This window comes from Meleagris gallopavo, chromosome 5, assembly GCF_000146605.3.
Source record: "Meleagris gallopavo isolate NT-WF06-2002-E0010 breed Aviagen turkey brand Nicholas breeding stock chromosome 5, Turkey_5.1, whole genome shotgun sequence".
NCBI classification, from domain to species: Eukaryota; Metazoa; Chordata; class Aves; order Galliformes; family Phasianidae; genus Meleagris; species Meleagris gallopavo.
Genome location: NC_015015.2, coordinates 55,655,808 through 55,669,964, shown reverse-complemented (window position 1 = coordinate 55,669,964; position 14,157 = coordinate 55,655,808). Strand labels below are relative to the sequence as shown.

At 43.6% G+C, this 14,157-nt stretch overlaps 2 protein-coding genes across 4 annotated transcripts in view; one reads left to right on the top strand and one right to left on the bottom strand.

Annotated features, from left to right (window-relative positions):
- Window positions 1–1,899: 1,899 nt before the first annotated feature.
- GMFB (glia maturation factor beta) lies at window positions 1,900–13,386 on the bottom strand. Its single transcript, XM_010712124.3, has 7 exons — window positions 13,292–13,386; window positions 11,885–11,981; window positions 11,295–11,344; window positions 10,295–10,344; window positions 9,165–9,247; window positions 7,604–7,677; window positions 1,900–5,679 (listed from the first exon to the last, which is right to left on the bottom strand). The coding sequence occupies exons 1-7, from the start codon at window positions 13,292–13,294 to the stop codon at window positions 5,608–5,610; spliced, it is 429 nt and encodes a 142-aa protein (XP_010710426.1). The 5' UTR covers window positions 13,295–13,386; the 3' UTR covers window positions 1,900–5,607.
- Window positions 13,387–13,492: 106 nt separating this feature from the next.
- The window catches only part of CGRRF1 (cell growth regulator with ring finger domain 1), a 12,166-nt gene continuing 11,501 nt past the window's right edge, over window positions 13,493–14,157 (top strand). For all 3 annotated transcript variants that reach the window (XM_010712122.3, XM_010712121.3, XM_010712123.3), the window contains exon 1: window positions 13,493–13,889. In XM_010712122.3, the coding sequence (XP_010710424.1) occupies window positions 13,786–13,889 (104 nt within the window). In that variant the 5' untranslated portion in view covers window positions 13,493–13,785. The remainder of the gene's footprint in view (window positions 13,890–14,157) is intronic.

Genomic DNA, 14,157 nt, shown 5'->3' with positions numbered 1-14,157 from the left:
TAGCAGAAAAGAGGTGACAACAACAGATGCTGGACAGCGTGGGATTTCAGGGCTGCTCTGCTCTACAATTAGTGTAGAGTGCTGTAGAAAAGAGAAGCTGCATTCATGCTCCTAGCAGCCTTCCATGGCACGTAACAGCAGGAGCAGCCTTGATGGGACATCCTCACCACAGCAGTAAATTTGCCATGAAAGACAGTCCCGCTGTTTTCCCAGTGTTCACATCTGTTCTGCATTCAGTGTCTTTCTGGCTGATAATTGCTCTCCTCTCCCCTCTGCCTCCTGCTGAGGAACTGCTGGAGCTGTCAGAGGCATTTGAGCCGAGCTCAATCACGTTCTGCATGCGATGCCTCACTTAGCACCAAAGGTGAATGAGGTTAACCGAGGGGATGTTTGCTGTCCCTGAAGGAATGAAACAGCACAGAGCAGCCCAGAGGAAACAATCCCCTGCAGTGTCACAAAACCAACCGTGCAGATTTACTATATCTATGCAAATGTATCAAAATCATCTCCTTCACTTTATGAAGGAAAAGACACAGAACCCAGACAGACCATGGCGAGGCTGACAGAAGACACTGCATTCAAGTACTGCAGCAGACACCTGCCATCCCCACAAAGCTGTGCAGCCTCAGTATCACCCAAACGAACAGCAGATATAGAAGCTTCAAGGGGTAACAGCAACCAAGTTTGCTTAACTTTTCAATATTAAGTTGGAAAACAGAAATGTGTTGTCTAGAGATGTGGTGGGTGCTTCTGTCCCTGAAGACTTTCAAGGCGAGGCTGGATCAGGCCATGGGTAACCTGATGGAGCTGTGGTGTCCCTGCTTGTTGCAGGGGAGCTGGACTAGATGGTCCTCAGAGGTCCCTTCCAACTCTAAGGATTCTGTGATTCTAAGAGATCTCCTTAGCAACCTCATCTCAGGCAAGCCATCTGTTGACAGATCTGGAAGAGAGAACACAACCTGTACATGACATTCAAGCAGATTTGTACTACTGTACAGAGGTTCTCCATTTTGTTCCCGATTCCTTCTCTAGCTTTCACTTTAATAAGCACTCAACTGACCTTTCCATATAACTATTACAAGCCAATGACCTTTCCTGAATGGGAGCAGCTGCCCTTCATGTCTATGTATCTTTCTGCAAAGCTTTTTAGTCAGCTTTTGATTTTATCGTTTTGATAACCTAGAATTATCAGTAAGCTATGCCTACATTTTCTAGTTAAGCACTCTCAGTGAACCAGACAATACCACAGGGCTGCCCAGGTCACCTCCTCCCAGTGTGAGAGCTTTTTATTCCCATCTTTTCTTTCTTCTTCTCTTTAATCAGCTGTTCTCGAGAGCCATTTCTGTTCCACAGCAGCTCAGCCATCTTTCTCAGAGCTGTTGGCAACAAATTCTGTTGTAACGTACTCAGGTGACCAGGAAGCCATTCAAAAGCCAGCTGTGCTGAAGCTGCTGTGCATTACTTCCATCACAGCTGTTAAATTCACCAGGGACTGTGTGCACCTGAGGAAGAAGGGGTTTACTTCTATCATATTTAAACCGTGGTCCATTAATCCTGTTTTTCAGCACTGGCAGAAGTGATGACACGTTAACTACTGACACTGAATCACCAAAATTATTTTCAGCAGCTTTTTCAACAAGGTAAGAAAAGGAAAAAAAAAATTCTGAAGAGCCATTCTGTCCTCCTTCCTGCTGCTGCCCTTCAAAATGGATGGAAAGAGGAATTCTTACCCTGAGAAGAGCCAGCGAGGAAGCACAGTGGACACTAAACACCACAATACAAGTTCAAAGCAAATTCCAGGTTGCTGGGAGGAGGAAGGTCGTGCCTAATACTGACTTCCCCCTCTCAGATAGATCCATGCTCTGTGCTACTTTGCAATTAAAACAGGGAAACAGAACATCTTAATTAAACATTTTATTTATACCAATACAAGCACCATGCTTAGCAAAAAAGATTTGGTTTAAAGTGAACATGCAATGTGAACTAGCAGAGACTAAACAGCATATGGAAGTTGTACTGGTTACGGGTATGTTCATGGAACTGCTGAGTTCAAGACTGGCCATGAATCCCTCCCACCTTTTTGCCACCTGCAGCACTGATGCCAACCTGGACAGATCACAGTGCACGAGTCACATCAAGTCTGGATCACGGAGCAAAGGCAAAGAGCCTCAATTCTCATGTCACATCACAGCTGCACTTCTCAGTTACTAGCTGCACATAACAAAGTGTGACTTCAAAAGTTCTTTCAAGCAGTGACACGAGGAGTTGTCAGCATCCCCTGCTTTTGCATGTTTGACTCAGATCCCCTTTACTTGCTTAACATTATTTCTGGACTGTTTATTTTACAGTTAAAGATACAAAAATGGAATCTCGGTACAAATACATAAGATGCTCCTTTGGAGAAGTGGAAAGGTGTCAACATCATTATTGCCTCCTCTGAAAGCTCAAAACAGCATTCATGATTCTAGAAACACACTTGAACCATCAAATATCAGTTAAAAAATATTCGAACGTTACAAGTCCATTTTATGGGTTGCCATGCAAATTCATGCTTTAATTCAGCTTACCATCAATGAGCAGGATTACAAGAGCTGTATCCCAGCCATCTAGTCAATACTGAAAGCAAAACTGTGGCAGAAGTCTCTTTATGAAAGACCTTAAACTCTTGGCCAAAGATTTTATGGCCAACTCACAAACTCCTGAAAAATAGGAGCTCACAATGGAAAATGCTGACTCTCAGACCTTTCAGCTACAAAGCTGTGTTATTTAATTTATCTTGTTTGAACCATCTTTAGAGATCTGAAAATACAAGACAAGCACGTGGTGACAGGTAACAGCAAATCATAGTCAGAATATACTGGCCTTCTGAACACAGACACACCAGCCTCCCTCTGATCTTAAAGGGGGAGGATTAGGGAATATACATAGATAAGGTGGGAAAAATAGGAAAACAAGCATTTGTGCAGAACAGATTTGGATATAATCAATGTCTTTGTTTAACCAAGTATTAGCATTACCTATATCTCAAGGGCCTAGGACAGCACATGGCAGATAGTTGTGCCAAAACACTGCACTGGGAACAAGAAAACAACAAACAAGCCTAGAATGGCAAACATCCTCTGTGTATTCTTCCTTCGAGCACCTGCAGCTGCTTCCCCATTGCCACAGCTCAAAGCAGGGAAGGAGCTACAGCTGTGGAGCAAGGCTGTTACAAGACTAATACTGGCAGGCTGAGCAGCATCAATATCTCCTTCCACAAGAACGTGGGCTTTAACACTCTAGTTTGCTTTCTGCAAGACTTGAAGGGCAGCATCTAAGGCAGAAATCCTTAAGTGGAAGAAGCAAGAACACTCAAAGTGAACAGTAAAGAACTCCAAATGAAGAGTTCCACTACACGGACATAATCTCAAGTAGCAGAGGTTGTTCAGCAGAAGGCAGAGCGATGCACAACCTGCTTCACTCATCTGCCTGCAGCAGCTCCTTCCTTCTCCTCCAGAGTGTCTCCCTTTACAGTTATTTTTGTTGAGACATGTGCAAGCAGCAGCTGGATGTTGGCAGCCCAGCAGTGTACAAAATACAGTAATAAAAGCTATTAATCCAGTTTTCCCAATAAAAAAAATATCAAGTTGAATATTTCAAGCGGCAAATTTTCTTCAGCCACACTGCACTTTAGCAGGCCTTACCTCTAGCACAACACCAAGGAAACAAGACTTCTGCTGCCTCAACACTGATGCCATCATTGACATCATTTTTCTAAAGTTAAGTCTTACTTACACAACTGATGGTAGCATAGAACGATCAAGCAGTTTCATAGTCAACATCTTTTTTGTCCAGGGAAATGAAATTGGTTTTCCAGTTCACCAGAGAAATTGTATTTTCATTACAAGCATTTCCTTTCAGAACTGAAAGATCAATTTAATTGAATCATTCTAACGTATTTTGAAGAGCTCCTCTCAAGTCAGATCCATATACAAAGAAATGAGCAGTAACATCAAACTAAGAAGAAATCTATCAACACTGAGGACCTCTGCAAATCAATTCCTTGTGATCTTTACGGAATTAGTGTTAAAACACTAACAATATATGCCTACAAACAAACAAAAAAATAAAACAGACCTTCATTTGGCAAAGGTTTCACAGCATGAAATACTGGCCTTCAAATTTCACAACTCATTCCTCCTCACCAAGCAGAGTTGTTAGGGCAGCTGTGTTTTAAGGTACGTTATCAACAGGAAGCTGCTCTTCCACACTTACTCAGCAGCACAACAAACACTCACGAGTAAGATAGCGAGATGCTGTCACATGAGCACTCCTCCTGCCACTGCATTGGCTGAACACGATGTCCCATAGCAGACAGCTATTCTACTCAATATAAAATGGCTCTGTAAAAAGGTCATTTATAAAAGTTACATACTATTTTCACATTAGAATCTTTACTGTTTCAAAGAGATGAACCGTAAGTAAATGAAAAAAATCAAATCCCGTATGCAAAAGCTTTCATCTGGAATGTAATTCTGACTAACAAGCAGTTAAGAAAATTAGAGACTGTCATTAAAATACTGAAAAAGCTACGTGTGGCCAACTTGTATAACAAAAGATATAAATCACTCAGTACCATGAAAAGCTTTAACTCCTGGACTCCTAGGAATAGAGCAGATGACTGGAATTGCTAAGAAAAGGAGGTTAGCTTCTGTTTTATAGATGTCATCTGCAGCACTAGGCACAAGGAAGAACGTTACTTGGATTCTTTAACAAAGGTTTTTACCAAATTTGTATTAAGTGGCAGTGTAAAATTCTCAAGTCATTTTAAAGCTAACAAATTAAAGGCACACAGTATTCACAGGTGTTCGTGTAAGAGGAAAGGAGCAAAGAGGTAAACTTCTTAACAGTGTAGTAAGTTAGAAATGCAAGACATCTGGTGTGAGAGGAACCAGAGTCATAATTCAGCCCTTAGTGATCTTCTAGTCCCTGTAAGACTGCATCAGCATGAGAATTGGACAGTCAAAGCTTTGCCCTGAAATTTAGTACGACTGCCTCAGTCAGCTGAGGAATTACTGGAATGACAAGAATTAGTTCCAAGAATTTGAGGAAGTTCACATGGACATAACACAGAGGGATAAATGGGTCGATCTGCTGTACAAGGATTCTGTCTGTTGAACACTGAATGTTCCTAGGGAATAGTTTTCAAAGTTGAGAGGACATCATAAATTCTGACAACAATGACAGTACACAGTTTTTGCATATAAATGGCTAGTACACGTCGTAAGGTTGCATTTGTAGCTCAGAAAGTTAGCATCAGCTTCCAGATTATGCCTGTATATAGTTATAAATTCAGAACTGAACTATTTTAGTTGTAGAAATATTAGTCACAAGAGTGCAAAAGGATTCCCTGCAGAGGAGTATTCCCTTTTAACAGGTACACGTAAGGAAACATCTGCAAAGATTTGTTACTTCAAGGAGACAGACCTGCTATTCTTTGCACAAACTTTGCACAAGAGACATACTGCAGGAAACAGATGCAAATACAGTGCATTCTTAGCTGTAAGAATTCATGTCTGGTTCCAGTATGATCAGGATGGGACATAAATACTCATTACAGAGGTTTTCTTAATGGAAGAAGCCCAGTTTCTCACGCAGCCATTCTTCGGTTAGATCTTCTGTATTTCTTATTTCAAATACCTAAATAAAAATCACATTGCATAAGTATTTGTGCTGCTGGTACTTGGAAGAGGTAAGGATACAATGCAAGCAATACCTTTCCACATCAGTTGTCCAAGCTGTAAAAAAAACCAGTAACCAAGAGTTCTCTTTTGTTTTCTTGAATGCACTGATTACTATTCTGAAGTAACATCAGTGGAAGACTAAGTGACAAGGGATGTTAATAACTTGACAAGAATTCTCCAATTTCTATTTCTAGACTTCATTCTTGTTCTTAAAAAAAAAAGCACGTGACAACATTTACTACATTTTAAACTTGCTCTGAAATCACACCATCTCACACAGCACTCCCTAAATACCTCAGCAAGAGGACAGCAGAAATGAATTTAACCTCTAGGCTGAATTAAGATCCAGGTTTAGGAAGCGTGCTCGTAAGCCCCAGATACAGCTGTTCTGAAGTAAAGTCACAGCATCTAATAATACTTCTGCCCTTAAAGGGGCTCAGAATACCTCAGAAGGCTCACAAAGAACCAACCTAAAGCTTCGTGCAACTCTTCAGCTCTCAACGAAGCCTTGAAACAGCAAACAAGACCATAGTAGCCAATAAACTCTTCACATCCCATATGTGCAAGTGATTTAGAATTCGAGTTTTAATACCCTTGAGAGGGTAAGCTAATTCTGTACTGTCCTTGAGATGCCAACAAGCAGGTTATCTTTTCAGAAGATTCAAGCAAGTAAAATCCACAAGCCTTCAAGAACATTCTCCTAGGCAAAGAACGAGGGGAGTATTTCACTGCAGTCTACTGTTCCTGTTCTGACAAGATGAAAATAACTGATTTAGTGCTGAAATAGCTTTATCTGTCTAACTGCACAGTTGCAGAAAGCATACTAGGGCCAGCAGAGCAAGTGGGTTTTTGGAGGACATAGAAAGCAAGCTTCTCAGTAAACCCAGTGCTTTAAAATGAGCTCCATATTAGTCCTTTCCTGAGCCATGTTAGCATTTTAATCCTCTTCATGAAACAATTCTGGTTGTTTGTCTTTTCCCCCCTCATTTCCCATCTCACACGGTTTGGACTCTGAACGCTGCCCCTCGTGTTCAGGCAATGATACTACCAATACTATTTTTTTTTTCCTTGTAAAAGATGTAGGATGAGGGGAACAAAAAATCTAGCATTCTAAATAGAATTCTAAAGCATTCGTTTAGCTTACCAGGAGCCAAGCTAACATAGAAGCCAGTGAGAAAAATAAGAGGATTTAAGCTCACATGCAGAATTTACAGCAGGAAGAAAAAGCATGAGCGAGAATGAATCAAGGCTCAATGAAGGACAAAAGCACATCTGAAGAGGGAGGAAACTTCAGCTGGAGACAGGTTACAATCAGCTTCAGAAGGAAGATAATCATGGACTTCCATATCCACTCCTAGGTAGCTAGTGGCTGGCAACCCTGCACATAGCAGGGGAGCTGAAACCAGATGATCATCGTGGGCCTTTTCAAGCCAGGCTATTTTATGATTGTGATTTCTTCTGGTCTCAGTACTGGAGAGGACAAACACAGGGAGATTTAGGATTGTTCACCACTTTGCATGGATGTCACATACTCTGAAAGGTAATTTCTGTGAGCATACAAACCCCAAAACCAGTCTATACCATACCAAAACTTCAGCCTGTCCTCTTCAATACACCATCAAAGTGAAGACATCCATCCTACTGAAGGGTATTGAAGGGTATTTCAGTTACTTTTTGCAACATTGTTCTTCCTGACCTCTAAAAGAGAAGAAATCCCCCCTACCTCAAATAAACACTGCTATCTTCAGTCTTCCTAAAACAGAATCTATACACTGTAATTACAAAGTCTCATAACATCTTTTTCACACTGGGTTCAAGCAAGAACTAAACAGCAAACCACATGTGATGCAGAGGCAGTTACATCAATTAATTAATCATACCTTAGTGAGTTCAGCTGTCTGTACAAGCTTATTCTTGCTCCCAGCATACATCATCTGCTGCTCAGGCTTGCATCCTGTAGTCGTGTGGAGAGAAAAGAAAAAAGAAAGGTGGTGCTTGGTTATTTCAGCTGCTACACATCAAAATTGTTTGTTTTTCAATTTAAATTGAAAGCTGAATTAGGCCACTTCTTAAATTCAGAGAAGTGACCAGTTCTTTACATACTTCAGCATAATGTTTATATTCTTTGTATTCTCTTTGCTCACACTTGGCACTTGAAGCAGTTGAATCAATAGTCTCAACATCCACCTGTATTTCTACTCAGAAACATCTCACACTGCAGTATCTGAACTGGGATTGCAATTCAGAATAAAACAGCCATCAAAGCAGTAATTCCTGCCACTGCAGTAGTGTGCTGGTTACATTACATACAGTTCTTTGCCACCCTGCTATTTCTGGAAGATTTCCAAATCTCTCCTTGTTCTACTCAAATCTTTATAGCATCTGCATTTGAGCTAAGATCAAACTCAAATCAAACCAAGTCAGCTGAAATGTACTGTTAGAATTATACAGTTCCCTGCACGGGTAAGTTTATGATGTGGGTTGCTGTGAAGCAAGCAGAGCAAGCTGTAAAAACTTGGGATGATCAAAGGTTACACTTTTTTTTTCCCCCTCAAATATTTTCTGTTCATTCACACTTTTACCTGCCCAGATCTGAGTTATGGAGCTTTCTATTCTCCTTTTTAGCTACAGCTGTGATGCTTCCAAATCACAACAGCTGAGAGGCAATTGTTGCTGTCCATTACATATAGGCCTGCAAGAAAATCCTCTTAGCTTCCATCCTCTCTCTTTTATGCAGTCCTGATCCTCTCACAGCCAGACACGGCCTTCTGAGAAGGACAGCAATTGCCTCTTGCCCAATGTCTGACATCCCAAAAGCAGGACATACAGAGGTGGTTCCAGCCCTCTCCTCACTCATTTCCTGAAGCCACTCTGGTTATGCTTTGAGAAGTCCCCAGGATTTGATGAGAGGCTGAAAGGAAACACATTATTGCTAAACCTACATGAACAGATGCAGAGCACTGCATGCTCCTGTCATTCAGAGGAAAATGTTGCAGAGCATGCCACTGAGATCACAGTGGGCCCAGTTAGAAAAACACACCATTTGGACAGCTATGTAGGAAACTAATATTTCTCTTCAGCCTTCAGAAACGGAAAACAAAGCATATTTGTACCTTACTACCTAAGCGTCTTAAATGTGAACCCCAAATGCAATGAAAACCTGTAGCAAGCAGGGAGATCTGGGCAGATGGAAGTGTTAACAACTGTCATGAGCAGATGGTGAGGACAGAGTTAATATACTAGAGATTCCTCTCTTCCAAAAAAGGTCTCCAGGCAGTGCCACAGCTTTATAGTGCCCCGATTGCAGCACAGGCATAAATAAATTCAGCCTTGCATATCAGAACCAATATTTGAGCATCAAGCACTTTTCTTCTCCTCTACTGCAAAGAACATTCCCAGATTTACAGCACATGGTAGCTGCCATTCACAGGGTTAACTCACCCACAGGGCTGGAGAAGATAAAGCACAACGGATAAGAAACTCTTCCATCTTCATGCTGATACTTGTAACTGTACACAATAAATGTTTTTTCTGAGGTTAAAGAAACTGAGAAACAGATTATTTTGTGAGGATAATCATCAATTATCAGAGCTTGATGCAGACACAAAGAAGTCACACATTCTAGGAGATGACTCAAATTTGTAGTCTGTCTTTTACTTTCATTTCCATATTTGACTTTCAGAACTGACCCTGCCTGTTTTTATCAACCTCTACAGCAGCCAGAGAGTGAAGGTTGCTTCTTTACAGCTGTTTAACATCAGACAGCTAAAAAACACCCCTTTCATTGCAAAGATTCCTCCTCCACTTTTGTAAAAAGACTTCTCACACCCATGGCTATCTTGCTGCTGGCCACATCCCTTCAGATGAGCACTTCATTGCTTCAGGTGCTCTCAGGAATTTGAACTCCTGCTTTATAGCCTCCTACTGCACTACAGTCATGAAAGTAAAGTTTCAGAATGGCACCTGGAACGTTGCCAGCCAGCTCTGAAGGATACTGAAAACAGATATTTTCATCAGCTGTAGCTTAAATACCCCTCTTGTTTTGTTTAGTTAGAAAAAAATTTACTTCCCTCTGCCAACTCACTTCCTTTCTTTTTTTCCCCCCCTTCCCTCTTTCAGTACAGGGATTCTCCCCTACATCCCAGGCCTGAAGTGCTCCCAGCAGCAGTACCTGCAGCAAAACAGCAAGGGGCACACGCTAGGAAAGCACCAAAATGGATCCAAAGTTACACGGGCAGCTTTCTGTATGTGCAAGTAGCAACATGCAAAACTGGTGCATTTTACTTGCTTCATGAGTAACAGCACTTCCCTAAATGTTACAGAGCACAGCTTAAAAGGAAATAAAGCCTTGGGAAAGGCCTAACTGTAGCAGTTGCTGTTTTAAGTCTTTAAGAACTGGGACAATCATTCGGTGCATCACGAGAACTGATCCTTAAGATGCCTCACAAATCAAGTACTACTGAAGTCTCATTACAGGCAAGCATTAGCCTAAAAAGGTGAAGTTCAACTTTAAACATTTGAACAGCTTCCAGGAGTGACTAAGACAAATGCCAGCAGCACAAGAAGGATATCGAGGTTGTCTCTCAGGCAGCTCATCTTTTAGCTCATCCGGAGAAATACCCTGGTAACATTAAACACAAGCAGTATTTGAACAAATGAACTTGCACTTGAAGGTATACTATGAAGGCTAAAGCAGAATAGCGGGGTGGTAAAACATCTGCAAGTTAGATACACATCTTTAGTTTAACTGATAACTATCTCTAACACCAATTACTAGAACAGCTTAAGAAAGCTCGTCTGCTAATAGATTTCTGCAACTAAACATTAAGTAAACATTAATGTGAATAATCATCCCTAGTTTAGGCATAATGGACTTTGAAAACATTCTGGCTCTAGTTGGATAAGCTGGCAGCTACAGCACTTTTGTAACTCCAGCACTAAACAGAAGTAAACAAGCACATCCAAGTAAGTATCTGTTAAAAACCAGCTACATAAAAGGTGCTCCTTGAGAAATTGCTCCTTGAGCAAGCAAAGAGCCCCCATTCCACTCAAACACTACATTAGCTGCTACATTCCAGGGTATAAGAGCTACAAGTAATGCTCAAATCCCTTGGAAGGATTTAATTTTGCCCTGGGTACCATTAAGAAATACTACCAGGTGGTTTACTGTGACATCTATCAAATTTAGGAGCTGCAAAGGACTAGCAAGCCTAGCTTCTAACTGACAGCAGATGAGTTCAGAGATCCATATGCAGATCTATGTGGAAATGCTGCAGAGAACTCTTTGAGAAGCCAGCAGGTGCCAAAGATGCCTTTTACATACAGAGTTGCATCATCACAGCTTTGAATTAACTTATCTTTTGCGCAATTAATTTGTTGCCTCAATTGCTTCTGCACAGTTCCACTATTAATAGCACTGTGCTTTACATGCAGAGTGTCCATGCATTCAGATCAGCTCATGACCCAAATTAGATTAAGAGTTTGATAACAATTTGAAACTAAGGCAGTACCTTAGAGACAACAATACATTGCAGGCTGAAGATACTCTTATTTACAATGCATTTAACAAACCTCATGCTCCTCATCCAGTACCACCAACTGCTTATCCTTGTCGATTTTCACTACAAATCAAAATAAAACACAGATCAGCTTTCAACTGATTTACACAACGTATGCATAAAGCTTTTTAACAGCCCCTCACAAGTACATTTCTCATCCCTCCATTCTTTCTTCAGACCCTGCCCCACGGTTTCACAAAATCCCTGAAGTCAGAAGTTATACAAAGGCTGTTCACAGCAACATGTCTTTTGCAGATTTCAAAGACAAGGGACAAAATATCATGCTTAAAAGCTACATAATTTACAAACTTGAAGTGATCGTGCCATGAATTGTTTTTGCTATCATTTTAAAATCAGCCATGAACTCTGAGCCACAACTAACCACAAAAAGCTCTACCAAGGGCAGATGAAGTCAGGCCTCATGTCATTAAAACTGCATTTCTCTACTGTTAGCAGTAGAGAGGCAGAACAGGAGGTACTCTAGTTCATGGCAGATGCGGACTCCTGGCTCACACCTACCTGTTACAGCAACAAAACTACATGGGGAGAAAGAAAGGATCCCACAGGACTGTAGGATCTTCACCAATCACGTTTTAAACTTACTTATAATGGCAGCATTGTTGGTTTCTTTACGGAACCGGAATTTTCGCAGCTTCTCCACCAGGTCTTCAGCAACATCACAAACCACCAGAGATTCACTCTGTGGAGGGAATTGCAGAGGTGAAAGACAGTTGAAAGAAATCTTTTTAATATGAGAAATACCCCCACATCATGGATATATGCTCTTAAACTCTTAGGAAGTGGAACTGAAGTCATTTGTCAGAAGTTTCAAAGTATACACATAAACTAGGAAATAAGGGAGCCTATAAACTCTTTGAAAGGGCAGATAACAGCAGGACAAGGGGAAATGGTTTGAAGTTGAAGAAGGGAAGATTTAGGTTGGATGTGAGGGTGAAGTTGTTTGCTGTGAGAGTGGTGAGGTGCTTGAACAGCTGCCCAGACAGGCTGTGGATGCCCCGTCCATCCCTGGAGGTGTTCAAGGCCAGGTTGGATGGGGCCCTGGGCAGCCTGGGCTGCTCTGAAATGTGGAGGTTGGTGGCCCTGCCTGTGGTGGGGGGTTGGAGCTTCGTGATCCTTGAGGTCCCTTCCAACCCAGGCCATTCTGTGATTCTGTGAAAGCAGGTTTTAAGAACGAAAACACACCTATCTGTTCTTCCATCCCTCCTGAAAGCCAACATTTAACTATAAACACGTTATGTTACATCCTTGATGCAAGACTATTCTCCTTCATTGCTATCAAGGATTTATTTTCCCACAACACAGCCCTTAAAAGGAAAGAGGCGTTCCTTCAAGACTTGACAAGCCAACTATATGGAACTAACACACAGCAGCACGAACAAAATAATCAAAGCACTTAAATAAACGGGAGCAACATTTGTGAAGCCTGAGCTTTCCGAAGCAGCACCCAGCTGCCCTATGAGTCACCACGCCGACGATGGGGAAGGAAGCAGTGGTGTCACCAGCAGGTTGCTGCCCTGACACAATCTTCGCACCGCTTCCTGAGCCTCCCCAGCACACCTCGCACAGCCACTAGCTCCAGCTCACCCGTTACCCGACAATTCCTAAGGCTTTCTGCCTCAACGGCTGCATTTCCAAGCTTACGTAAAAAAAAAAGTAAAAATAATAAATAAATAAATATCGCAGGCTCTGCTGTCACAGGGCTCCTCCAGCTGCAAGCACTGCGTGCGCACCGCCCTCCCCCGTGCTTATTTCTCCTCAGCTTCTAAGCTTCCCCTCAGCTCCCCCCGCCCCACAGCCGCCACGAGCCCCGCTCTCTCCTCAGCAGCGGCACCTCAACGCCCTTCTCGGAAGCGTTTCCCCAACTCCCGACTGGGGCTGAACCCAAATCCACTGAGATGAGGCGTGCTTACGCAAACCCCACTCCCCCACAGAGCTCCGTTCCGACCCGTACCGCCCATCCCCCCCTCAGGCGGCGCGAGCTCCTCTCACCATCTTGAGCGCGCGCGCCAACAACACAACCGTCCGCGCCGCCGCCCCGCCGCCTCCTCACTGAGCCGCCCTCCCTACTGCTCCTGCGCCAAGAAGACCCCGCCTCCCTTTCCCCCTCCCCTCTCCTCTTTTTCAGCCAATCAACCTCGTCGCCACGTCTGGGCGGGAACTGGCAGACGCCTACGGGAAGCGAGGAGGTTCAAGGACCGCGGGGAGAGAGAAGGAAAGCCAAAGGGCAAAGCCGCGTGCCGTGCGGCCACGTGATCCCCCCCCCTCGCGCCGCGCCCCGTTGCCATGACGCCGAGGCCCCGCCTGCCGCGCGGTTTCATGGCAACGAGGCGTTCCTTCAGGAGAGGGCGCTAAGTTGAGGGCAACGGCTTCAATATACCGTTGCGCATGCACCTGGTTTCTGCGCATGCGCCCTGCGCAGCAGCTGGCCGGTAGCCAGTGTGCTGGGGCGGGCGGCTGGGCTCGGCTGTCTGCCGGCCGGCCCTATGGCCACTGTGTTTCTCGTCACGCTCTACGAGTACTCGCCGCTTTTCTACATCACGGTGGTGTTCGTTTGTTTCCTCGTCACCAGCGGCCTGGTGCTGGGCTGGTGAGTGCGGCGGGGACTGGTGCTGCCTGTGAGGCCGGTGTGGGGCGGTGGGTCTGGGCTAAGGTAATGGGGAGGGGGGGACTGCTGCCCTGTGGGAACGGAGCTGTGGGCTGAGGGCTGGGGTGGTGGGAGAGGCTGTGTGGGATGTGGGTGGGTTTGGGGATGAGGAGGGCTGGAACCTGCTGGAGTGGGGAAGGGTTGCTCTGTGTGGGGGAATCACAGAATGGCCTGGGTTGCAAAGGAGCACAGCGCTCATCCAGTCCCAACC

Coding starts and splice junctions, on each gene's coding strand:
- GMFB (XM_010712124.3), bottom strand. Junction 9,248..10,294: donor CTGCCTGAGAGACAACCTCG/ATATCCTTCTTG, acceptor CTCAGAAAAAAC/ATTTATTGTGTACAGTTACA. Junction 5,680..7,603: donor AGACAGCTGAACTCACTAAG/GTATGATTAATT, acceptor ATTTTTATTTAG/GTATTTGAAATAAGAAATAC.